Below are 26,013 nucleotides of genomic sequence, written 5' to 3'. Positions count from 1 at the left end.
GGGATGCGAGGGGTGAGTCGCTGGTGTGCTGGGCTGTGTCCTCCCGCCCCGTGCCCCACGGCGGGACCCGAGCAGGGCTGGGGACCCTGGGGACCCCTGTGCCTGGCAGGCGGGTCCCTCCCTGGGGCGGCGGAGGCTAAGGCTGCCCATGTCCACGAGGTGGCGCTCCAGCACCAGTGAGGCAAACCCTCCGCTGTCCCGCCGAGCTCTGTGCGCAGGGCTGGCCGTGGCTGCAGGAAACAGCAAGTGTAGGAGCCGCAGATCTGTGGGATGCTGGAATGCGCGATCACGTGATCGCCCCTCTCCCGTCTTTCACACTCTGTCACAGGCTAGAATTTTTACTACAATGTATCCTTCGGCTTTTTCCATCAGGAATTCTTGTGCAGCCTCTGTGAGCTTGGGTGGCTCTGATGGTCCTGGAGCCCCGGGCTGCCCATCGTCCGGGCTTGTGACTGTCCTTTCCCTCTCCCACACCCAGGCGGGCGGGGCCCAACCCTGCGCTGGAATCCTGCACCTACACCTGCACCCGCACCTGCACTCCACACCTACACCGCACCCCACACCTGCACTGGCATCTGCACCCCACACCTGCACTCCACACCCACACCTGCACCCCACACCTGCATTCCACACCTCCACCTGTACCCCACACCTGCACCCCACACCTGCACCCCACACCTGCACCGGCACCTGCACTCCACACCTACGCCTGCACCCCACACCTGCACCCCACACCTGCACCGGCACCTGCACTCCACACCTACACTGCACCCCACACCTGCACTGGCATCTGCACCCCACACCTGCACTCCACACCCACACCTGCACCCCACACCTGCACTGGCACCTGAACCCTGCACCTGCACCCCACACCTATACCTGCACCCCACACCTGCACTCCACACCTGCACCTGCACCCCACACCTACACCTGCACCCCACACCTGCACTCCACACCTGCACCTGCACCCCACACCTGCACCTGCACCCCACACCTGCACTCCACACCTGCACCTGCACCCCACACCTGCATTGGCATCTGCACTCCACACCTGCACTCCACACCCACACCTGCACCCCACACCTGCATTCCACACCTTCACCTGTACCCCACACCTGCACCCGCACCTGCACTCCACACCTACACCGCACCCCACACCTGCACTGGCATCTGCACTCCACACCTGCACTCCACACCCACACCTGCATTCCACACCTCCACCTGTACCCCACACCTGCACCCCACACCTGCACCCCACACCTGCACCGGCACCTGCACTCCACACCTACACTGCACCCCACACCTGCACTGGCATCTGCACCCCACACCTGCACTCCACACCCACACCTGCACCCCACACCTGCATCGGGCACCTGCACCCTGCACCTGCACCCCACACCTATACCTGCACCCCACACCTGCACTCCACACCTGCACCCCACACCTACACCTGCACCCCACACCTGCACTCCACACCTGCACCTGCACCCCACACCTACAACTTGCACCTGCAACCCATTCGGAGCTTCTGACCACATGCACCTGCTCAGGGATTTCTAAGCCCTCCTAGGTGGACCTGATGTTTAGGCATGGTCTGCCCAGAGCCTCTGCGAGGGCAGGTTCCCAGCGCTGCCTACAGTGTCTGGCACATAGGCGCTCAACACGTGTGTGTCCAGCAAAAGGACCATGGCCGTGTTTCCCCAGAGAAGGAAAGAAGTGGCAGGCTTCCCAGTACCAGCCTCCCCACGTGTGACACATGCGTGAGGGGAGACTGTGCCATGCGCCCCCCCCATCCCACCCGGTGCAGGTGTGGCGGACGGGGCAACAGGCAGGAGGGCCCAGCCCTGCGAGCACACGGGGATGGAGACTGGGCTGGCAGACACTCCTGTCACTGATGCTTCAGGGTAAATGGCTCCAGCCCTGCTGAGCCTGAGTTCGGACCTGGCTTTTCCCGTGAGCTGCTGTCGGTGCCCGTGTGGGGAGTGGAGGCGTGGAGAGGTTTACGGGTGACCGGTAGGAGCTCCCTGTGACCTGTGACTCTGATCTTTTCCATTTCTTCTCTTGTTCCTCTTGAATGTGCTCTCATCTAACTCCTCTGGATGGATCCACTTTCCCCAGAGGGGCTGGCTCACAGACCTATTATTTATTTATTTTTGAGATAGAGTCTCACTCTGTTGCTGGGGCTGGAGCGCAATGGCATCATCGTAGCTCACAGCAACCTCCAATTCCTGGGCTCCAGCGATCTCCCTGCCTCAGCCTCCCGAGTAGCTGGGACTACAGGCGTGTGCCACCATGCCTGGCTAATTTTTCTCTTTCTTGTAGAGATGGGTCTTGCTTTTGCCCAGGCTGGTTTCGAACTCCTGGCCTCAAGCTATCCTCCCACTTTGGCCTCCCAGAGTGCCAGGATTACAGGTGTGAGCCACTGCACTTGGCCAGATCTGTTCTTTTTCTTTAAAAATTTATATCTTTCTTCGGGGGGTGGTGTCCTACTGGCCAAATTTAGGACAATTCGAGCATCAAAAATTATTTATTAGGAACTGAGAAAAAAAAGGAAAAAAAAAAGATACCTTCTTCTTTGGCAGAATCCAGCTGACAAATGTGGAGGGAATTAGAGTCACCACGTGTGACCCAGAGTGTCACAATTGATCCCGGCAAGCGTGGTCACTGGATGCCAAACCCTGGGGTATGGGCTGGTTGGGAAATGGGATATGGCCACGGGCCCGGGCCCCCCACAGATGCGTGTTGATCGCACAAGGAGCAAAACCCTCACCGCTGAGAGCTGCCTGGACCACACGGTCAAGCTCAGTATGTTGGCATGCAGCTCCGGTCTCCCTGCCCTGGACGGGAAGCAAACGAGCCAGGAGTCTTGTCTCTGAGCACGAAGGGAGGCAAAGCGGAGAAAAAGACCGGCAAGTGCCTGGGGTTGGGGCGAGGTGGGGTGCAGATGCAGAGCCCGGAGGGCTGTCTGGGCAGCGAGCAAAGCCTGTCTATGCGGCGCCGTGGGGGTGGACACACATGTCACTGCGTGGTATCCAAACCCACAGGACGTGCAGCACCAAGAGTGAGCCCCGTCGCACACTTCGAACCAGGGCGTGTGGAGTGGCAGGGTAGGCTCATCGACTGTGACAACCGTACCCTCTGCTGGGGACGTTGATAACTCGAGGGGGGCAGTGTGCATTTGGGGACAGGGGTTCCTGGGAAACCTCTGCACTTCTGCCCAGTTTTGCTGTGCACCTAACACTGCTGTGAAAAATAAAGTCTTTAAAAAAACGTACTGGGGCTGAGAGAGGGACCGGGCTCAGGCTGGGGTCTGCGCTGCCCTCCTCTGGGGATGGTGTCCCACGCAGGGTGGTGCCTGGCAGCCCCTGGCCCGGTGCAGTGCACAGCCTGGCCAGCCATTCAGGGCGGCCTGGGTATGGGTATGAAGTATGGGCTGCAAATGACCAAGGGGAGCCCCTGCTCCTCTACTGAGTGCCGGGGGCCCTCGGGCAAGTCACAGAGCCTCTTCTTTCCTAAGAGACTGCTGTGCCCCGAGTTTCCTTGTAGGCTAACAGCCCAGGAGAGAAAACACCTTCCGAGTCATCAGTACAACTGTAGATGTGCAGCTAGACACAGCCGTGCTTTTATTAGGAGGAGAGGAGAGGGTGGGGTAGGGAAGGCTCCGGAGTCATTTTCTTGACGAGCTGGCGGTCACCCGACCTGGGAGGACCTAGCAGGGCCTTCCAGGTGGAAGCAGGCTGGCCGGGGTCGCTGGGCAGGCTTGGGGACAACCCCCAGGGCTGCCCTCCTCCGGCCGAAGCGGCCCACGGGCCTGATCCCGAGGCCCCTGTACCAGGCAGGGTTGATGTCGGGGGCTGGAAAAGAAAGAACGAGAGTGGCCCACGGGGCTGGTAGGCCCAGGGCATGACTGTGCTCCCAGGGGTGGCAGGGCGGGTGCCCATGCTCAGAGCTCCCCGAGGGGCCTCTCAGCTGGCTGCTGCCCGGGCACCAGGCCACGCCGGGACTCCCCCAAGTAAGGAGCGCCCCGAGGGTCTGGCGAGGCCGTTTCTGGGCGTAGGGGTGGCTTCGGGAAACAGGAAGTCGAAAGCACACCAGGATCGACCTCCCTTTCCTACCCCCACCCACCCCGGTTCTCCTGTGCGGGGCCGTGTTGGGGTGGCGGTGGGGAGAGGGGGCGCCAGGCAGGCACTCACCGCGGGTCTCCATGGAGAGCTGGCGGGCGCGGCCCGCAGCCGCCCGCAGGGCCAGGCCCAGGAGCAGCAGGCACAGGAGCCAGGCCCTCGGCGCCTTCATCTTCCTCGCTCCTCAGGCGAGGAGGGTGCCGTCTGGGGGCCGAGGGCGGGAGTGACATGAGGCAGGGGTGAGGGTGCGTGTGCACAAAGCTGGACCTTGGCCATGTGCACGCTGCATGTGTGTGCACATGTGTGCACACATGTGAGGGCGCGGCCTGTGCGTGTTCACGCGCGTACCGGCGCGCTATGCATGCACCTGTGCACGTGACAGAGCGTGTGGGTGCGTGTGCACGCAGCCGCACCTCTGCGTGTGTCCCTCCGACCTGAGCAGGTGAGGCTGGCCCCCCGCCCCCTGCCCTCCCCGGGACGCGCTCTCTGCTCCGCACGGTGAGGGTAAAGCCAGATGCTCGCGTGCGTCAGCCCTGGCGGGCTGCGCCACATCTGCCCTGACCCCCGTCACCGGGAAGGCCGGGAGGAGTGAGCTCCGCGTGGACAGAGGTGGGCTGTTCTGGAGCAGCCTGGGGCCCGCGTGCCGTCTGTGCCGGGGAGCCGGAGGTGCGGCAGGCTCTGATGGCCGTGCGTGCGTTCTGCGCACCAGGCGAGCAGGTCCGCGAGGAGATGGTCCCGGGTCCCAGGGAGCCCAGCAGTGCAGGTGCAGTTGGGGGGTTAGGGAGGGCTGAGCCTGGAGTGGGCGCAGGGGCTGGGACCCCATGCACGGTTCTTTCCCAAGCTCATCCCAGGGTCCCCTGACGCCACCGCTGCCCTGCAGGACGGCATCAGCGGACAGCCAGGCGTTGTGACGAGCCTGCATCCTCCGTCCTGACCAAGCCCGCTCGCCCTCACCGCAACCCCAGACCCAGTCTGCTGGGCTCCAAGACAAACCCGCGGCGCCAGGGACCTCTCCTCGCAGGGCGGGACCAGCCCCCTCGGTGAAGGCGGAGGGGCTGCCGTGGACGCAGGACCTGAGGGCCCAGCTCGGCCCTGCTGGCGTAGAGCCCTGGCCTGCCGACACAGCGTCCGCTCTGCAGACCTGGCAACCCGTCGCAGGTGACCCCTGTCCTGCTCCACCCTTGGCTCCTCAGGTGCCATGGAAGACGCCCAAGAGCCCTGTCTGTTTCAGGGGAGGACCCTGCCGGCCTCGCCGGCCCGGCCTCTCCCAGAGCCCCAGGGACAGTGCCGTCCATCAGAGCTGCTCAGAACAGCCACTGTCTCCCCTGCAGAGCCCCTCGGGGTGCGCCACTCGGGCCGGGGTCCCTAGCGAGAGGAAATGAAGGTGCCCCACTGAAGCGTAACAAAGAGATGCATCCGGACGGTCCGGCGGTGTCCCCTGGGCCAGGACCCTCGCTCGGTGAGGGCGCCTTAGGGTGTTAGCCTCGCAGCCTTGCTGGGCTCCTGCTTCCCCGAGAGTTGGGGGGTGTCGCCGCCCGCCCAGTGGGGTTTCCGGTCCGCGCTGAGGACACTGGTGAACGGGAGCCTTCACCTGCCTCCCCCACCGTGGACGGGGTCGGAGAGCAGGGGCTGGGGGGGGCAGGGTGGCCCTGGACGCACGACCCCTGGGACAGCTGCCGCAGCCCGTCCTGCTCAGGGCCGGCCCGGCTGCCAGGAGGCCGGGTAGGGCCGTAGGTGAATCCCGCCCCACGCCCAGGTGCCCCGAGGGTTTCCACGCGGGGTGTGCTACTCACCCCGATCTCCTTCTCCTGAGCGTGGCCGCGTGCAGCGGGGCCGGGCGGGAGCCCCTCCTTCCTTTTATAGCCCTGAGGAGGAGGAGGAGGATGCGGCCCCCAGAGCCCTCCCCAAGCCGCCTGTCGTCCCTGACCGCACCACCTCCCACACCGGGCGGTGTCAGGAGAGAGAGAGAGGCCTTTATCTCTTTCTCTCTCCTTTTTTTTTTTTAAAAAAAAAAAAAACTCATCAGCGACTTGATTTGTTCCTTCCTGGATTATATAATTTCATTTGGGCCAAGTGGTTTTAAAACACATTAGCCTCCCTTCTCTGCGCTGGCCTTCGGGCATGGCATCGGCGTCAAGTGTCCCTGTCCCTGCGCCCGGGCCTTAACGCAGCAGGTGTCCCTGTGGGTCCTTCCCGCCCCTTCCTCCCCGCCTGTGGTCACGGTGCGCAGGGGAAAGGGGTGCGCAGGGGAAAGGGGAGCAGGAACAGGCAGGAAACTGAGCACGGCGCTCGCTCCACGGCCCGGCTCAGCCCTGTTTGCTCACACCGGCTCTTTCTAGCTACCCTGACTATATGCAAACCATTTTCATCCTCAGGCTACGATTTATGTTTTTTTCCAAGGCCTTTACAGTCTTCATAACTAGCACACAACATAGACAAGTTTATTATTATTATAAGGCACGTTTATTTTTTTATTATACAAGCAATTCCTATGTATTTGGAAAAAATTTTAGTGCACGCAAAATATTTAATGTTAAAAAAAAGCACTGATAATGTCAAAGACACCAGTCACTTCCCACATTTGATGAGTGGGAAGTGAGTTTCCCGTGGATTTTCTCGGTAGATTCACCACACTTACACACGCTGAATCCCATTCTTTTCACCTATAATAGTCGTGTCCTCAAGCTGTTTTAAAATATCTATATATTTGTGCCATTTTAAATAACTGTGCAATAGTCTAACATTTAACTTGGAATATGGAATCATTCATATTCTTGGATCATTGTAGATTATATTAAAGGTCATTTAAGTGAAGTTGAGTATAATTTTTTTGTTTTGTTTTTTAGAGACAGGGTCTTACTCTGTCGCCCGGAGTGCAGTGGCACAATCAGAGCTCACTGCAGCCTCACACTCCTGGGCTCAGGATGTCTTCCCACCTCAGCCTCCCGAGTAGCTGGGACTACAAGTGTCTGGCCATTTTTTTTTTGTTTTTTGGTAGAGACAGGGTCTTGTTGTGTTGCCCAGGCTGGTCTTGATCTCCTGGGCTCAAGTGATGCTCCTGCCTTGGCCTCCAAAAGTGCTGTGATTACAGGTGTGAGCCACCACACCTGGGCGAATATAATCTTCTTAAGGGAACTATCTGGAGAGGAAGCAGCAGGTGCATCCCTTGGATTCTCGCAGACGGGCAACGTGCCATTGACTGCACCCCACTCAGACTCTGAGGAAAAGCTCCAGGGCAATGCTTCACCCGTCGTTCGGGGACTGGGTCATGCGTGATTCTCTTTCTCTCTGCACGGCTGCCTGTTCCTGGCGGTGCGGGAATTGGCAGGTGGGCTCCCTGGGACATCTGTGGTCCAGGGGTGGCTGGGAAAGGGGGCAGAAGGGTAGGGGCCCTGGAAGGTGGGGCACAGGGTCCCTGCCTCAGGCTGCAGATTAGTCACTGGGAAGCTTTAACAACGTTCCAGTGCCTGGGCTGTGCCTGGACAAGTCCCACTGGAATTCCACCGGGCACCAGCGACACGCAAAGCTCCCCAGGTGGCTCTAGCAGATACAGGGCGAGTATCCCAAATCCAAAACCCAGAAATGTGAAATGCTTCAAAATCTGGAACTTTTTGAGCCCCGACATGATACTCAAATAAAGGGTCATTGGAGCAGTTTGCATTTTCAAATTTGGGATGTTCAACTGGTAAGTATAATGCCGACATTCCATAATCTGAAAAAATCCCAAACTCGAAACTCTTCTGGTCCCAGGCATTTTGCATAAGGGATGCTCAGCCTGTGGTGGCAGCAGTGATGGCTGTGGTAGTGTGGCCTGCCTGCGAGGCGGGTCTCTGCCCAGCACGGGAGCCGCCCGGAGCAGTGGGGACTGAGCCCCGGGGGAGGCAGCTTCCTGGGCATCACCACTGGAGTGTGTATGGTGTATATTTGTGTGTGTTGTGTGTGCATTGCACGTGTGTTTGTGTGTATGGTGTATGTGTGCATTGTGTGTGGTGTGTGTAGTGTGTGTGTGCTGTGTATATTGTGTATGTGCATTGTGTGTGGTGTGTGTCCACTGCACGTGTGTTTGTGTGTGGTGTGTGTGCATTGTGTGTGCATTGCACATGTATGTGTGGTGTGTATGTGTGCATTGTGTGTGGTGTGTGTAGTGTATGTGTGTGTGGTGTGTGTATTGTGTATGTGCATTGTGTGTGGTGTGTGTATTATGTATGTGTGCATTGTGTGTGGTGTATGTATTGTGTATGTGTGCATTGTGTGTGGTGTATTATGTGTGTGCTGTGTGTATTGTGTATGTGTGCATTGTGTGTGGTGTGTGCATTGCACGTGTTTGTGTGTGTGGTGTGTGTATTGTGTATGTGTGCATTGTGTGTGGTGTATTGTGTGGGGTGTGTGCAGTGTGTGTGTGCTGTGTGTATTATGTATGTGTGTAGTGTGCTGTGTGTATTGTGTATGTGTACACTGTGTGTGTATATGTGTGTGTGTTATGTGTATTTTGTATGTGTGTATTGTGTGTGGTGTGTGTGTATGTGTGTGTGTCTGGAGGAACTTAACAGTGGTTGCTGGTTGGTAGATGATTCTTTTTCTTTTGTTTATCCTCTTTTTTTTGCATAACTATCTTTTCTGTTTTATCCCAATAAAATAAAAAGATATTTCACATGTAATAAAAATTCCCCATAGGAATAACTTTGGAGATATGAACATTGTGAGTACCAGCAAAGATTACCGGGCTCCAGCCGGAGTGCTGAACGTGGACAGCTGGGGTCCCTGAAGCCAGGCATGTGACAATTCCATTACACCTTCGGGGATGGGCTATTTGGCTCCCAGGAAAGCAGGTTCTTTTGGATAGAGTTGCCGGCAAGTGACAGTCCTTGCCACTTACTGAAACAGTGGCTTGACGGGAAATCATGGTAAACACTGCCAGACTCGAATGCACGGTTGGCTTGATCTCTGATGAGAGCTGGCGCCACAGCCTGTCAAACTGAGCTCTGCTCTGACCACGAGCAGTGAGGTGAGGCGTCCGCTGGTGACCTAGGGGCTGGACGGCACCATGTCAGACATTAGATTCTCTGGGCAGAGCAACTCACCGTGCTGCAGGCTCAAAGCTCACTCCTAACCGTGAAGCATCTTTGGGAGCTCTGTGCATTCAACTCTTCTTAAAACTTCTTCTTTTTTCCCTGACAAAGAAAACTGCTGGAGAATCATACTTCAGAGAAATCTTTTAAATGCTCGTCTCTCGACTCCGTCTGGAGTCACGGTGAAACCCCTGGCTCCTGCCGGCAGCTGCACTGCTCGCTGTGCCCTGGCCTCGGCGGGCCCTGGCCTGCTGTGTGCAGCTCCCCTGAAGCCGTCCCTAAGTAGCCATCTGCTGGGAGAGGAGCTCTGAAGAACTCTTTCAAAGGATGGAAGTTATAAACAACGCTGGGAGTTGCATGAAAAAACCCCCGCCTTCTTATCTGATGCCACAGTGTGCGCTCACACATCTCCTGAAGACTCGGGCGTCTCCCCCACCCGGCAAGGCGCTCTGGGGTTTGAACTTTAGTTTTGGCTTTGACTGAGGTGTGGGATTCAGACAGCGCAGGAGACCCTTAACTTGGTCGACGCTTGGAGACACAAGGCTGGACCCTGTCTCTGCTACCTGCTTGATTCCGAAGGAAGCTGTACCCAGCACGCGGGCCTCCACCCAGGGCCCTGTCTGGGGTGAACCTCAGCGAGGGCGAAGGTGTGGTCACCGCTATGATGTTCAAAGGCAGCTCTGGGGAGTCCCCGAGGGCTCCCCTGAAGACCAGAAGGGCCACACAGACATCCAGAATTAACTCCCAGTCCCTGACTGGCCGAGGCGGAGGGCTCAGAGATCGCCCGCGCAACCCGTGGCAAGTGGCTGGCTGATTTCTGCCACCCCTCGCACCCCCACCCGTGGCAGATGTCACTGATTGGTCCTGACCTTCTGTCCTCTGTCCCACTGGGCCCACTGTAGTGAGTGGCAGAGCCAGGCGGGGACCCAGGTCTTCTCCCTGCCTGTCCAGGGCTGCGTCAGCCACCTGTCCCAGCAAGCCCTCTGCACCTGCTTCCGGGCACAGAGCAAATGCTCACTCGCTACCACGCGCATGTGCTACCCTCCGCGCAGGGAAATTTCTCCCCATTTGTGGACCCCAGGGAACTTGCAGAATGGGTGTGTGTGGCGTGGGGGGCTGGGGGTGTCTATTCTGTCCTCATTTTGCAGCTCATTAGTTCAGTCACTTGTCTTGATGCCTGACTTCCAATCACACCCACAGGAAATACACACACAGCTGCCCACACTCGGACACAGATGGTCAAGAATAGACACGTGGCTGGTGCCCTCATAGTCTTCTCTTTCCCATCCCGTTCACGGAAAGCAACATACCAAAGCCCAGAGTGAAAGGGGTGAAAGAGCGAGTGGAAAGGGTCTTCTGTGTGTCCTTCAAAAAGTTTAAACAACAGTGTCCTAAAGTCACGCCAGCTTAGCTACTTCTCGTATATCAGAAGGCTGACGGGGTGGCCGTGGAAGTCGTCAGTGAGCCTGGGTCAACAGCGAAGGACTGAGAGCTGCTGTCATTTTGCAGGTGGGAGTCCACGCGGCCAGGTGTTCCTTCTCACAGGTGGGCGTCCACGTGGGCAGGTGTTTCTCTCTGTAAGGTGACCGTGGATAGCAGGAAGTGCAGAGCCAATGAGGGACATGGTGGCAGTGGTAGAGGGCCAGCGAGTGCAGGGCGGCCCTGCCTCTCTGCCCTGCCCCACGGCCTCCCCGTCAGTGCTGGTGGGCCATCACGGGTTTCTGCGAAGCACAGACACACATGCGCACGTAAGTGTGCACAGATGGGCATGCACACAGATGCATGTGCATGAGCACGCACACAAATACACAGGCATGTAACCGACACACATGGGCACACATGAAGAGACATGCAAACACACAGGTGTGCACATGGATGTGCACATAGGTAGACACAGACTTAGATTATATGGGTGTGCACACACACACACAAGTGTGCATGCAGATCTATACGGGTATGCACATAGAAACACAGGCGAGCACACAGAAACAGGTAACACACAAGGGTGTGTACACAGAAACACATACACAGGCCTGTACACAGATGGATACAAAGTCAGATATGAGAGGATGCCCCTGGCACGCGCACACACACATACACACACACACACATACACACATGGGAGCACGCACAGCCACACGAACACATATATGGACACACTGGTCAAATGCTTGTGTTTGCTTTTTTCAAGGCATCAGTCAATATCCCCTGGATTTTTCAGTAACTTCTCTCTGCCTCTGTTTCCCCAGCTATGAATTTGAGTCAGTGACACTGGCTCTTGTCCTGTGGGTATGTGGATGGAAAGTATTTGAAAATTGAAAGTGCTAAAGCACTAGAAGATATTACTCTTATTTCAAAGCACTTAGATTTTCAAGTCCCCGTTGGCAAGATTTTGCTTTGAATCTCTGGCTTTAATTCTTGCTCGTTTGCCCCAATTTTCTTTACTCTGAAGACTCACTATCTACACGCAAACCTTACAGGTGATGGAATTTTAAGGGATCCCCAGAAAACGAGAGGCGACGTTACCGCAAAGACGTGGTTGGCGGCTCCCTTCCTCCCGCTGGGGTTTCTCTGGGTCAGGGAGCCGCGGTACGCGGATTTCCGATCGAAGGAATCATCGTCTTCACCTTTGGGGAGGACAGAACAAGGGAGGCGCGTTTATGAACCACAGACCTTCCCCACACGGCACAGAGGGCTGGGGAGGGCAGTCAGGTGTGTCTGGACTTGCGAGCCGGGACCCGCACCCAGCGTCTGCCGGAGGCCTGTGTGGTCCCACGGGAGGGAAAGCGCGTCGCGGGTGGCGGAGGAGGGGCAGGCTGGGCTCCCCGTGGACACGCGGCCACAGTCCGCGGGGCTGTGCTGGGACATCCCCCTTGGTTCTGCAGCAGCTGGGAGCCAAGGGCTGTTGTGGGGGGCGGGGGACACAGAGAGCTGCCCGGGGCCCGTGGCGGGGTGTGAATGGGGCAGAGGGTGCGAGGGCCCGGCTCAGACGCGGGGATAGCAGGGGGGCACGCGAAACACTCGTCAGCGAGCGCTGGACTCTGAACAGCGACGGGAGCTGCTGGCCTCTGGCGAGCCGTGGTCAGGCCACGAGGTGAGCCGTGACAGCCGGCCACGTGTGGGGGGCCGGGAGCCCTCACATCCCATCTGTCCGGGACAAAGCTGGTGTCCTGGTCACCACCCGGACTTTAAGGAAGGCTAAATGATGTCCCGTACTTTCCGTAAGAAGGCCCGGAACTGTGTACATGTTAGGACAATCTACAGGGAAAACACAGCCGCCACCACCACCACCGACTTCGCACCCTTGAAGCACCAAACTCCTGTCGTCGGGATCACTAACTCCCGGGCCCCGAGGGTGACCGAGGGTCGCCGAGAGTGTTCTCCAGGAGTCAGGACACGGCAGGTGTCCCACAGATGACAAAGAAATTCACGGAACACCCCCACCCCCTTTTCCCGGGCCTGCAGGGGTGAGGGCAGCAGGTGGCTCTTACCTGGACCTTTTGGGGAATTAGCGAACTTTCTCCTTAGAAGATAGGGCGCGGCTGTTGCCTAGAAGAAAGAGAACGTCTCCAGACGTCATCAGATTGTCGTAACGTTTAGAAACTCTGTGGGCCAATTGGGGATTATTGCTCTTCCAGATTCTAATGAACCAGGTCACGGTCTCTGTTCTCTGGCACTATTTGAACTTCTAACAACACCAGCACCTTTTCAGTGCACGAAGCACCAAATGCCCGAGCATAAGAGAAGCTCAGCTTTGGGGGAACTGCCAATGTTGGGTGGTAGCGGGGAGAGAGCACATATTCCCGCCTCACGGATCTGGGTTCAAATCCCAGTGCTACCCCCTTAGCACTGTGAGACAGGGACAAGTAATCTACTTATCCTCTCCGAACCTCAGTCTCCTCCCCTGTAGAATGGGCCCGTGGCCCTCTTTAAGGGGATATTGGAAGATTCATCACGTCTAACACACTTCCCAGCTCCCCGCAGCTGTCAGAACCACACCTCTCCTCTCTTCCAGTCTATCACCTCCTGCAGTGGGATAAATCATTCTCCGCTCCGCCTTTTCCAGGTGTGGAGAGAGCCAGTGGCCCAGTCGCCCTAGAAGTTCTTCCCAGTGTTTGCCCCTCGGGGTTTGCCCGTCTGGTTTTGTGGGCTGCTCAGGCAGCTGCAGAAGCCTTCAGGGCTGGGCTCCCCAGGACGAAGGAGGAAGCGCCACGGCCCAGTGGAGAGCGCGGGGTCAGGGCCAGGGGTCAGGGCTGAGCCCCACTGCCCCTTCCTGTCTGTGAGCTCGATCAAGCGCATCCACCTCCCTGAGCCTCAGTTTGTCCATCAGTACGACAGGGCCAATAGCACTGCCTGCTCGCCCGGCTTCTAAACTGCAAACGGAATGATGCGTATTAAAGAAGCACAGTTTATAACTATGGTGAGCCTAATAAGGGCAAGTGGCCACATGTGCGTTATGGCTCCCGGCGGGTATCCCGGGTGCAGGCAGGACCCGGAGCTGACGCCCACTCCTCCTGGGGCGCCGGCGCCTCATCCTACTCCTAACCACTCCCCAATATGCAGGAGCTCTCCTCCATCCCAGGCTGGCTCCTGCCTCTCTGTGCGGCGTCGGGGCGTGTCCTGCCCATGCTGCCCGAGTGTCTGCCCACTGGCTGCTGTGTGTTTGCGCTCCCAGCAGCCCCCGCCTGCCCTCCGGGCGGAAGGAGGAGCCTGGACCCCCGGAGCCCTCTGTGCCTGGTGCAGGATGGGGCAGGAGTGCCCGGGCATGCGTGCCTCCCAGGGCCTGGCCCCTGCCCATGGCTGAGGCTGCCCGGTTGCCGTGCCCCGGAGCGGGGCAACTCCGGGGTGTGGCCCACACTGACCCCAGAGCTCCCCGAAGGACGGAGCCAAGGTCAGCCCGCCCGGGGCTGCTCCATGCCGCGTCTGCTGGCCGCCTGCCTTGCCCATCTCCCTTTCCCACTCCGGCACCGGCTGCCCCGGGTTTCCCCGACAGTGGCTGCCCCACACGCCCGTCCCAGTGCGCGCCACCAGGGAGGCCAGCCCACGGAGCGGCCACGTCCTCTGTGTGGGCATCTCAGCCCTGCCACTCCACGGGCTCGCCTTCCACCCCTCCTCGGGCGGGCTCCAGGGCGTGGAGGGAATGGCACATACCTTGACCTCGTCGGAAGAGCCTGTGTCCGGGTCCTTCGCACTCTTGCCACGCTTCCCGGCAACCCGGGGGAGAAATATCTGGGGGACAAGGGAAGAGCTGCCAGGTTATTGCTGCCCGTTTGACACCCAGCCACAGGGCGGATTGTGGGAGTGGGCCAGTGACACGCAAGGCCCGGCGTTCTCTGCAAACGCTAGGCCGGGAGCGCGGGGCGGCGCGTCAGCCCCCGCACGCCACGCCCGCCCGCCCAGGCTCCGGGACTAGGGCTGCCAGGCTGCGAAAGCTAAAATTTAGGACACCCAGTTACTGTTGCATTTCAGATATGCAACAAACACATTTTGTTAGTGTGAGTACTTCCCAAATGTTGCATGGGATATACTCATAGTAGAAAATTAGTTGCTGTTTATCTGAAATTCAGATTTCCCTGGGCATCCCGTATTCTACCTGGCGGCCCTAATCTGGGACTCTGCTGAGCACATCTTTTATTCTTTTGCCAAATATCCTCAGCACTGTGCTTGTGTCTGAAGGTTCCTGAGTGGAGCCAGGAGGGAGGATGTTGGCCGGGGGTCTCTGTGAGGAGGGCAGGTCCCTGGAGGCGTGTCCCCCGTCTGGCCTGGTGGCTCCCATGGTGGGATGGCAACGTCTCAAGCCTTTCGACACCAGGTGTGACCCTTCAGGCCACTTCTTGTGCGTGTTAAACTGCGCACACGTGCGTGTTTCAGCTGGGAGCTGACGGGCCCTCAAAGAGAGCTTCCTCCATCAGAAACACAGACAACACAGAATCTCCGCGTAGCCATCATTCGCTCCTAGGAAACCCAGATGGCGGCTCAAGGGGTGGGCAGGCGGCCGGCGTGGGGCTCCGGCTCTGAGATCGGTGGCAGGCGCTGCGCGGGGTAGGGTCCCGGGAACACACACCCGCCGGGCGCCGCGGCCCCCACTCACCGGGAGGCTGGACTTCTTCCGGGCCTTTCCCGACGGCCTCACCGTGAGCCCCGCGGCCCTCAGGGCTGCAATGCGGGACTCGATGTCTGAAACCTGAGAGATGCAGACAGACACACACGCTTGTCCGGCTCCAGGTCACGGGACAGAAAGAGCAGCTGCTTCCGGGTCACTCACGACGCTAATTTCATTCGTGTTTTCCCTTAAGGGTGGCGTCCAGCCCAGCCCCTCCCGCGGCTGTGCGGGGGGGGGGGGGCCCCCTGCGGGTCACCCAGGCAGGAGGAGGGCTCTGTGCACCCTCTGGAGGTGTGTCAGGAGGCCCGGGTCCCATCAGGGCCCGAAGGCGGCCGTGCCTGGGGAAGGGACCCCAACACCCCGCTGTTCCTTACCACGCACCCCGCCTCAGCCCCACGGGCACCGCCCTAGCCCTGGCCCTCCTCTGTTCCCAGGACGCTCCTCCCACAGAGGCCAGAGGAAGCTTCTGGAAACAGAAGGCCCCATCGATCACCCTTGCCCAGGTCCCTCTCTCTGTGGCTCTCTGCCTCCTCCCAACCCTGCCCTCAACACTCTGCTCCGGTGTCAGGTTTCGCTGCTGAGCTTGAGGCCACCCCAGGGCCTCTGCACCTGCCCTTCCCTCCACCTGGACCCCGTCCTCTAGATCTGCCACACTGGCTTCTTTTCCTAGTGTCCCTCCCGCCACCTCTAAGCCCCCCACCCCCAGCACTCCAGGAGTCACCCCCACTTAGCGTCATCTTAGCCGTGTTCATGAACGGAAATGGTCTTGTGTGTGTGTTGTCTGCCTCCTTCCACTAAAATGTGAGCTGCACGGAGGCAGGGCTCGGTCTGAGATGCTCACAGCCGTAACTTCTGTGCCCCACACGATGCCGGCTGGCCCCACGGGAGGCATTCGAAAACTCTTTGCAAAGCCAGAGGGAATGAAAGCCCCTGAGCCCGACTCACTCCCCGTGACGTGAACGGCTCTGGGGGCCGTGCCCTTCCCCCCGGGGGAGTGCCAGGCACCTGCCGACGGGACAAGCGGGCAGAAGGGCAGTGGGCGTTGGCCGTTTTGCAGCCCGAGGGGCAGACCCTGCCTTCTGCGTGGGTCTTGGGGGGTGTGGGGGGACACAGCAGCACCCACTTCGCCTTGGCTGTCCCAGGAGGCCCGAACGCTTGGCTCTGTCCTTTGACCCCTGTACGCTATGGGCGTGTCCGCCACCCGGACTCTAGCTCTGCAGCCACAGCGGAGGCAGGCGAGTCCCCCAGGGACCCCAAACCCGTGCTTGGCCTCCACAGACACGCACACTGGCACACTGGGCCGACGGGGCGGGGGGCTCTGTGTGAGCCCTCAACGGCCTGGTCACAGGCACCTCTATCTGTGCAGACGCCCCTGCTCCCGTGGTCCATGGGGCTGCCTCGCTCTCTGCCTGCTCTACCTCAGACGCCGTCAGGGACACTCTGTCCTCCAGCTCCGACAGCTCCTCGTCTGTGGTCCTGTTGTGCCAGGCGGGGTCCCCGCGGCCCTGAGGGCTGGCGTCCTGTCCGTACGTCTGGCCTGCCGCTGTGCACCCCTAGGAGAGAGATGCGCCCACCGGGCTGACCGCCAGCCAGAGGGTGCACTCGGCCTCGCGCTGTGCTCCTGCGCGGACTGGGGGAGCTGGGCGGCCGGCGCTGGCCACCCCCGAGGCTCTGGTCAAGGGCCCTTTGTGCCCCCCGGGGTGGCCACCCTCCTGCCTGGGGAGGGCGGTGGCTTGGCTGCAAACCGCTGGCTGGCTGGGACTGCCCGTCCCCGCCCCTGCCTCTGCTGGGCCCCGCCGAGAGCCCTGGGGGTGGCCTCACCTCTGGGCCCGCCAGGGTGAGGGCGCCGCTGCTGTCCGGCTCTGCCCCTTCCTCCTTGCCCTCCTCTTCCTCAGTCGAGGCCCCCTGGTCGCTGACGTTGCTGGTCAGCTCCTCCAGCTTCCGCTTCAGCGTCTCCAACTCTCGGTCGGCGTCCGTGTGCGCCCCAGCGGTGGGACTCTGACGGGACACGCGGGGGACCCCGGTCAGCGTCTGGGGCCGCGGGGAGGTCACAGGCGGGGAGGTGCATCCCCCCAGCACCCCCGAGGGGGGCCCTGCCGGAGCCACCATCCCCGTCCCTTCTCTGCGTGAGCTGGTCCCAAGTGCCACCGCCCGGCCCAGCCAGAGTCAGGCTCCCTCCTCGGGGCTGGGGGGGTCCCGGGGGTGCTGGCCCCTACCCCTGGCTAGCTCAGACCCACCGTTTTCTTTGGCCTTCTCTTAACATTTTTTTACTGTGGAAAAATACACACACAAAATTGTCCGCCTTAACCATTTTTAAGTGCACAGTGCAGTCGCCTTAAGGACATTCACACAGTTGTGGGACCGTCACCGCCGTCCACCCTCAGAGCTCTTCACCTGGCGAAGCAGACGGTCCCCACCAATCTCCAACCCCAGTCCCCGCCCTTGTCCCCGGCAGCCACCGAGCGACTTCCTGTCTCTGTGACCGTCACGCCTCACGTGAGTGGAATGACACCGTGTTTGTCCTTCTGTGACTGGCTCGGTCACTCAGCCAGCCCTCGAGCCTTCTCCAGGCTGAAGGGGGTATCAGCATCTCCTTCCTTCTAGCGGTGACTGGTGAGACCCGCCACTTTCGAACAAGACACTGAGCTTCCCTGGGTGGGAATTTTCATGAGAGGACAATCCTTCCCCCTGCGTCAGCCACCCAAGCTGGGCCCCCAAGCCCTTTCCTCTGGCTGTCGGCCCCGGCACCAACGGCACAGAGACCGCGGCCCTGAACCGTCAGGTCTGGCCGGCTGAGGCTGAGGCGGGTGTTGCCGGTCCCAGCGTGCGGGTTCTCGCGGCTGTCCCCGTGTTAACGCTGAAACACACCACGGCCACGTGAGCTCAGCTCCGCCCAGAAACGCACGTCACCTTGCCCAGTGACCAGGGCATCCACGGCTCCCCCATGTCGAGTGTCCACGAGGACCAGGCATGGGGCGAGGTGCTGTGCCAGGTTCTCTCGTCAGCTGTGCCACACGACTGCACCCCCAGACCCCCGCACTAAGCACCCGACAGGGGCAGTACTTTTGTGACTTTCTCAAAACCGTCAACAGAGCCGTGAGTGCGTCTTGGGGGTGTCTTCCAGGACACAGGGGGTGACGTCCTTCACAACGGTCCCTGCTTGGATTTAGAGCCAGGAAAGTCTGTCTCTCGAGGGAAGCTTGCTTCCCCATCTCGGGTGAGGTTTACATAACCCAGAATGTCTGCTTGTTTGCCTTGGCTAGGGGGAAACTCGGGGCTGACCCGAGCGCTCATCTCGGGCAAGTTCTGGGTCCAGACTCAAGCCGTTTCTCGGCTGCTCGGAGCCATTTTCCGATGCTGTATTTTTCGGCCATAATTCTTGTACGTGGTGTGTTGCAATTTCGATTGGAGTTGGATTGTGAATGGCTCACAGAGGGGGACCAACAAGCGTCAAGTAGCCTTCAGGGGCAGGTGTCGCTCGTGTGCTCCAGGCTGTCACCCTTACTTCACGGATGGGGAGAGCCGAGCGTGTGGTCACTGATCTCTCTGCGCCCCGTCTCTCACCGAGAGGCAGAGCGGGCCGGGGACTGTGGCCCGGCTGCAGTGGCCACGTTCTTCTCACGCTCTGGCCAGGAGCCACTTAACAGCTACCTGTGGAACACCCACTCTGTGCCACGTTGCGCCAGATCCCAGAAAAGCAGCCGCCTGGATGTGTGAGTGGGAAGGGGTCTGGTCCCGAAGGCTGCCTTCCTCTCTGGGCAGGCCCTGTCCGCTGCGGCCACTGGCCTTTTGTGAAGGGATTTGTGCGCCACTCCGAGAAGGTGCCGGAGTTATGTGACAAAACCACAAAGACGGCAAAATTATCCCACTTGCCTTTTACAGACGAAAGGGTGCTGCAGTGGGTGATGAAATGTGAACTGCCCCCACCTCAGTTGAGGCAGCCCCACCCTTTGAAGATCGCTCGGATCAGACACCTTGGGGGCGTCCTCAAGGCCATTTTCTCTTGTCCCAAATGTCCATGCCTGTTGGGGGTGCCCCATGGCGTTCCGGGACCTGTCCGCCTCCTCCTCGTTGGCCCCCGCGTCCCTGGCCCTGCCCAGCCCACTCTCAGGAGGGCCGTGAAGCAGGACAGGAGCCAGGCTCCCGCCTGGCCACCCTGCTCGGACCTCCCGTCCCTCGTCCCGGCCACCCTGTCTCCTGCGCCTGCAGCACTCTGTCCTGGACAGCCACACGGTGGCTTGCGCCTCTTCTAGCGCTCTGGGAAAATCTCGCCCCCGAGTGGGAGCCCTGGGACTGTTACAACGGCACCCCTCCCCAGGCCCCGGCCTCCATTTATTCTTCTCCAGCTTCTTCCACCTCCTAACGCTTGCCGGGCTGTGAGGGAAACCGAAACATGTCACCCCAGAATGACTTCTCTGACCTATTTCAACTTGGCCATTCAGAGACACTGCAGACACGGTATCTCTGAGGAACTGCCCTGTGTGGGGACATGGGCACCCGTGGGGGATGACTGTGCTGGGGAGGGACGCCGGGGTGCGGACAGGCCTGCGCTGGGGCCCGGATCCGCCTCACCCGGATCAGCAAAGACGAACGCGCCGGAGGCTGAAGATTTGGTACCTGAGGCCCGACAGAGAGACTGCCGTCACAGAGAGACTGTCACCACAGGGAGACTGTCACCATAGGGAGACTGTCACCACAGAGACTATCGCCACAGAGAGACTATTGCCACAGAGAGACGGTCGCCACAGGGAGACTGTCGCCACAGGGAGACTGTCGCCACAGGGAGACTGTCACCACGGAGAGACTGTCACCACAGGGAGACTGTCGCCACAGGGAGTCTGTCACCATAGGGAGACTGTCACCACAGAGACTATCGCCACAGAGAGACTGTCACCACAGAGACTATCGCCACAGAGAGACTATCGTCAGAGAGAGACGGTCGCCACAGGGAGACTGTCACCACATGGAGACTGTCACCACAGAGATTGTCACCACAGGGAGACTGTCACCACAGGGAGACTGTCACCACAGGGAGACTGTCACCACAGAGACTATCGCCACAGAGAGAATGCCGCCACAGGGAGACTGTCACCACAGGGAGACTGTCACCACAGAGACTGTCACCACAGAGAGACTGTCACCACAGAGACTATCGCCATGGAGAGACTGTTGCCACAGAGACTGTCGCCACAGAGACTATCGCCACAGAGAGACTGTCGCCACAGGGAGACTGTCACCACAGGGAGACTGTCGCCACAGGGAGACTGTCACCACAGAGACTATCACCACATGGAGACTGTCACCACAGAGACTATTGCCATGGAGAGACTGTCACCACAGAGACTGTCACCACAGAGAGACTGTCACCACAGAGACTATCGCCATGGAGAGACTGTTGCCACAGAGACTGTCGCCACAGGGAGACTGTCACCACAGGGAGACTGTCGCCACAGGGAGACTGTCACCACAGAGACTGTCATCACATGGAGACTGTCACCACAGAGACTATCGCCATGGAGAGACTGTTGCCACAGAGACTGTCGCCACAGAGACTATCGCCACAGAGAGAATGCCACCACAGGGAGACTGTCGCCACAGGGAGACTGTCACCACAGAGACTGTCACCACATGGAGACTGTCACCACAGAGACTATCACCATGGAGAGACTGTTGCCACAGAGACTGTCGCCACAGAGACTATCGCCACAGAGAGAATGCCACCACAGGGAGACTGTTGCCACAGGGAGACTGTTACCACAGAGAGACTGTCACCACATGAAGACTGTTACCACAGAGACTATCGCCATGGAGAGACTGTTGCCACAGGGAGACTGTCACCACAGGGAGACTGTCACCACAGAGAGATTGTTGCCACGGAGAGACTGTCACCACAGGGAGACTGTCACCACAGGGAGACTGTCACCACAGAGAGACTGTCGCCACGGAGAGACTGTCACCACAGGGAGACTGTCGCCACAGGGAGACTGTCGCCACAGGGAGACTGTCACCGCGGAGACTGCCACCGCAGAGAGACTGCCACCGCAGAGAGACTGCCACCGCAGAGAGACTGCCACCGCAGGCTGCTATCTTTTCCTTCTGAGGGTGGCTCTGGGGTCGCCTGGCAGAATCTCATCTGTACAAGGAGCAGCCTTTCCTGCCCTCGGCCTCCCCTGAGCTGCGAGCCCCAAGGCCCTTCTCTGTCCCCTCAGGGTGGTGCAGGACTTCAGTCACCTGCCCTTCCTGGGCCCACACGTGGGGGCTCCGTGCTCAAGGCACACGGCAGTGCAGTCGCCGGCTTTCTCCTGTCCGTGCCCGGGCCAGGCAGCTCAGGGCAGATGTCGCAGACTTAGGGCCCTTAGAGGGAAAGTCCGCTTCCCTGCGGTTGGTCGCCTTTCCTGCCTCCCCCGAGTGGCAACCACTCGGGGACACGCACCTCCCCGGCAACCGTGCCTGGCACCGAGCGGCTTGCTAGGCGTCTGCCGACTCCCGCCGGGCTACAGGTCACAGGTCAGGTTACCGACACAGCCGCAAAGGCAGAGCTCGGTCATTCATTCGTTCATTCACTCATTCACCCTGCACTCCCGGGGCTCCTCCGCCCACCGAGCGGACGTGCAGAAGTGTGGGTGACGCCCCGCAGGGGCTGCGCCCAGAGAGTTCTAGCACGTCCTCCTCATCCTTCCTTTCGGGGGTGAGTCACCTCCGCTGACGAGGGGCGCTGAAGAGGAGGACAGGCCTCTCCTCTGCCAGGAAGTTACTCATGGCCCACGGTGCCCACGGCGGCATCGATCCCTCCCCCGCCCCAGCAAGCCAGGATGTTGCTCGAGATCATTTGATTTTCTGTTTGGATGAAGCCCATTAGGACGGATCAACAGCCTTGCTGCTGGGGGCTTCGCAGGATGAGCACACGGGGCTAATTAGACCGAGCTGGTGAAGAAGCCGCACAGTTTTATCTGGGGTGCTGTTTTATAAGAGTCCACCTTTCTGATAGAGCTCAAAAGTCAGAAGCTCCTCAGAGGCCTCGCAGGTGTAAAGAGCTGCTGTGACATCTGGCCTGTTAATCCTACGGGGCCCGAGACAAGCAGAACCTTCTCCCGGAGTAAATGGGCCGAGAAACTGCAGGATCCCCAGGACGGGGGAAGCCCGGTGTGTCCTGGGGGAAGAATGCAGCGGAGCTGGGGCGGGGTGACAGCAGGCGGGGGCCTCTGTGAGAAGCAAGAATTGGCTCTAGAACCACCCGCCAAATAGGCCTCTGTTCATTGCAAATCGCCCAGCCTGTGGTGCTCTGCTACGGCAGCTCACAATGGGCTCAGACAGGCGCTGACTGTGCGCTCGCAGACCCGGCGCAGAAGGGGACCCCACCCAGCTCTGATGGCCTGCACCCCAGAGGCCTGCAGGGCCAATCGAGTCACCTTCTCCTGTCCATCATACACCCTGGGAAGGCCGTTATGTCTGCATGGCCACCAGCTCTCTCGCACCCACGCTCAGGCCGTGGGGAGAGGCAGTGGGCCTGCTCGGGGCAGGTGACCTGCTGCAGGCCGTGTGGCCGAACTGCCCCGCTGTCTGAGTACCGCACACACAGCTCGAGCAAACACGCTGCAAAGCCTCAACAGCCTCTTCTGCTCAAAGCCGTGTCGCACCCCTCAGCCTTCTTGAACCAGGGCGCCGCGGGGCCCTGTCTTTCTCCTGGCCCAGCGGCCGGTGTTACCTTGGTCGGGGGAGGCCCGGCTGAGTTCTCCAGGCGGGTGAGCAGGCGCTCCACGGCTGACATGCGCTTATTCAGCTCAGAGATCTGCAGCAGAGGGAGAGAAACAGTGGCCAGAGCTCCCAGCCCGCTCCCGCCAGCAGGGCACCTGCACCCACCACCTCGGAAGCACCAGAATCCCAAGAAGTGGAAGGAAAGCCAAGGCCGCCGCCCATGCCAGGGCCTGGGAGGGTCACCTGTGACACGGAGGGTTCTGGAACACCAAGCAAAACCTGGGAGCAGCACCGAGGGAGGGAGGGAGGGCAGGACGGATGCGGCAGGAGAGGCGCCAGACCCAGCAAGACGGGGACGCTGATGCTGAGGGGCTATGACAGTGTCATTACCGAGGGGCAGCTACTGCCACGGCCGATACTGATGAGTATGGGAAGGTGTCAATTGATTATGCCGTGGTGATCAAACTAAAGGCCATTAGCTAGCAAGAGCCTTGGGTCACTCGTGGGCTGGGAGACACTCCAGGTGACAACCTACAGTGACCAAAAGTACAACTTCCTCATCCCTTGAGTCACCGGACTCTTGAGTCACCCAAAGTCTATTAGCTCCCAGACCCAGACGTCAGAAATCGATTCTTCTCCGGGTTTCTTCCTCGCCCAGAGATGCGTCTTCCCTGCCATTATCTCGTCGGCGGCTCACCTTGCTTTAAAGGCGGGAAATGACACTTGCGGGCTGTGAAGATGCTTTTGCGCTGTTCGGCAGGTAATTAGTTTGATCTTCATAGCACTGAGGGCTTCGAGTGGGCAAATCCGCCCCAAGAACAACAATGCAAGCTGACAAGTGTCAACAGGAGGGTTTTGGTTAGACCTGGCCCGCGCCTCGAGCGGCCGCCTCGGCTCACATTCCGCTTCCGCAGAGAGAGCGATCGATACCCCCGGGAGAGGGTGCTCAGCAGATGGCTGACTCCCGGGGGCACGGTGTGCCGGGCTAGGAACAGAGCCCCCGCCCAGCCAGCGCCTGGCACTGTCACTGTGAAATGTCACATCTGGAGCGAAAGAGACACATCTGGAGCGAAAGAGCAGGGAACATGCCTCACGACGAGAAACTGGAGGGGGGTGGGGGCGGCTGGGGTTGGCAGAGGTGGCAGGAGCTTCGGGTGGTGGAGCAGGGGGTGAGGGAGAGGCCCGCCGGGAAGCCACCAAGAAGGCAGCAGCGGCTCCTCAGCCCCTCGTGGCGGCCTCGGCCAAGCTGGCTGTCCTCCACTTCCGCCCCGCGGTGGAGCAAACACTGAGTGCAAACGACAAGCTTCATTCTCCCCTCGGAAAACAGGAAAGAGACTTCTCCCTGCCTCTCCTCGGTTTCTTTCTCTGTCCTTTCTGGATGTTTGCAAATCTTGATAACGGCCAAACAGCCTCTGCGCAGTCTCACAACGCAGGCGCTGGGAGCCGTCTTGGAGACTCGAAAGCCTCGGGGGACAGCGCCCGATCTCCCAGGTCCCAGGCGAGGGTAGGAGGCTCACGTCGGTGACCCCTTGCTCCGATCTGCAAAACTACCTCCTGCCTTAAACACATGAGAAGTCTATTTGCCCTTCGATAAAGCCAACAGAGGCGTCTCCCAATTACCGTGGCAGAGCCGGGATGGGCACTGTGACAAACGGTGCTGTCCAGTCTCCCCTGACTAGTGGCGGCTTATCTTGAGAGTGGGCATGTGAGGTGCTGTGTCTGCTCGGCCCCATAATGGGCTGAGATCCCTTCCTGTCTTCCCAGTCTCCTAACGCTGCGGTCCCCAACCCCAGGCCGTGGACCAGTACTGGGCCTGGGCCATGGCCCGTTAGGAGCCGGGCGGCACAGCAGGAGGTGAGCACAGGGGGACGAGCGGGCGAAGCTTCACCTGTATTTACAGCCGCCCCCCATCGCTCCCATCCCCGCCTGAGCTCCACCCCCGTCAGACCAGCGACGGCATCGGATTCCCACGGGAGCGCGGACCCTACTGTAAACTGCACGTGGAGAGATCTAGGTTGCCGCTCCTTATGGGCATCTAATGCCCGATGATCTGGGCTGGAGCTGAGGCGGTGATGCTGGCGCTGGGGAGCGGCTGCAAATACAGATTGTCGTTAGCAGAGAGGGTTGACTGCACAGGGACCACAATGAATCAATCATCAATTGCTTGCAGACCCATATCGAAACCCTATCAGGGAGTGGTTAAGTGACGTTAGCTTTATAGCGGCAAGTGAGCATCTTACTTCAATTGTATACTGCATCTTTCCCTGGCCCATGGAAAAATTGTCCTCCATAAAACCAGTCCCTGGTGCCAAAAAGGTTGGGGACCACTGTGCTGTCCTAATGCATTGCCTGATGTGCACAGCACAGTCTGGTTTCATGCTTATTCGACGATAAAATTGTTTTCTTTCTTTACTATCTTTGGGGAGGGATTTTCTGGGTTGGAGAAATTCTTTTTTTTCACCCTTAATTACATTTCCCAATAGCAGCAACTGTTAGGGTGGTGGCAGCCCCACACAGGGCATGGATGTCTGAGCCTGTGTGGGCTCCAGTTGCCAGAATTATCATGCTACTTAGATAAGCATGGATGGAAAACTAGGTATCCACCTAGTGGAATGGATGGAAAAGTAGCATAAGGAACTCCTGCTGCTTTCAAGTTGTAGGCAACAAAATAAAAATCTACAATTTAGGAATGCAGTACAGACATAGGCCAGAGATTAAAGCAAACCACTTAAGTCTGTCACTGGTGACACTCGTATGGGAAACTGAGTCAGTGTCTGCAACTGGGGCCGGCTTGCGGGGGTGAGGGGAGGGGAGGATGTGGCCAGGGTTCCCTTTCCTCTTCCCTCTTCCATCTCAGCCCGAGGAAGCTTCTTTCTACCACGTGCATGTGCAGCCGCTGGCTTTCCCTGGGCGTGAACAGTTACCTACAGAAAGTCTTTCCTGATCACCCTCGTGCAGAAAGTCTAACCACGAGCACGACCGCAAAGGCAGGCAGCAGACAACGGGGGTCAGGCAGACTAATCCT

The 26,013-nt window shown here is 59.4% G+C and overlaps 2 protein-coding genes across 3 annotated transcripts in view; both read right to left on the bottom strand.

Moving 5' to 3' along the window:
* Positions 1 to 3,690: 3,690 nt before the first annotated feature.
* PRLH (prolactin releasing hormone) lies at positions 3,691 to 4,293 on the bottom strand. The gene is made up of 2 exons (XM_012755605.2): positions 4,194 to 4,293; positions 3,691 to 3,854 (listed from the first exon to the last, which is right to left on the bottom strand). Exons 1-2 carry the CDS (start codon positions 4,291 to 4,293, stop codon positions 3,691 to 3,693), a joined length of 264 nt encoding a protein of 87 aa, XP_012611059.2.
* Positions 4,294 to 6,503: 2,210 nt separating this feature from the next.
* The window catches only part of MLPH (melanophilin), a 54,329-nt gene continuing 34,819 nt past the window's right edge, over positions 6,504 to 26,013 (bottom strand). The window contains exons 9-16 of one of the 2 annotated variants that reach the window (XM_012755708.3): positions 22,999 to 23,082; positions 17,115 to 17,291; positions 16,712 to 16,846; positions 15,282 to 15,374; positions 14,342 to 14,419; positions 12,682 to 12,739; positions 11,717 to 11,817; positions 6,504 to 10,911 (exon numbers count right to left, since the gene is read on the bottom strand). In XM_012755708.3, the coding sequence (XP_012611162.2) occupies positions 10,885 to 10,911; positions 11,717 to 11,817; positions 12,682 to 12,739; positions 14,342 to 14,419; positions 15,282 to 15,374; positions 16,712 to 16,846; positions 17,115 to 17,291; positions 22,999 to 23,082 (753 nt within the window). In that variant the 3' untranslated portion in view covers positions 6,504 to 10,884. The remainder of the gene's footprint in view (positions 10,912 to 11,716; positions 11,818 to 12,681; positions 12,740 to 14,341; positions 14,420 to 15,281; positions 15,375 to 16,711; positions 16,847 to 17,114; positions 17,292 to 22,998; positions 23,083 to 26,013) is intronic. The other variant, XM_012755712.3, reaches the window with a different exon arrangement.

This window comes from Microcebus murinus, chromosome 8, assembly GCF_040939455.1.
Source record: "Microcebus murinus isolate Inina chromosome 8, M.murinus_Inina_mat1.0, whole genome shotgun sequence".
Classification (NCBI taxonomy): domain Eukaryota; kingdom Metazoa; phylum Chordata; class Mammalia; order Primates; family Cheirogaleidae; genus Microcebus; species Microcebus murinus.
This window is presented reverse-complemented; position numbering and strand designations above follow the sequence as displayed.

What these genes read in the sequence shown, in the direction of transcription:
- PRLH (XM_012755605.2), bottom strand. Translation starts at nt 4,293, where the DNA reads ATGAAGGCGCCGAGGGCCTGGCTCCTGTGCCTGCTGCTCCTGGGCCTG. An exon ending in GCTCTCCATGGAGACCCGCG is followed by an intron (nt 3,855 to 4,193) that starts GTGAGTGCCTGC and finishes TTTCTTTTCCAG; the next exon opens with CCCCCGACATCAACCCTGCC.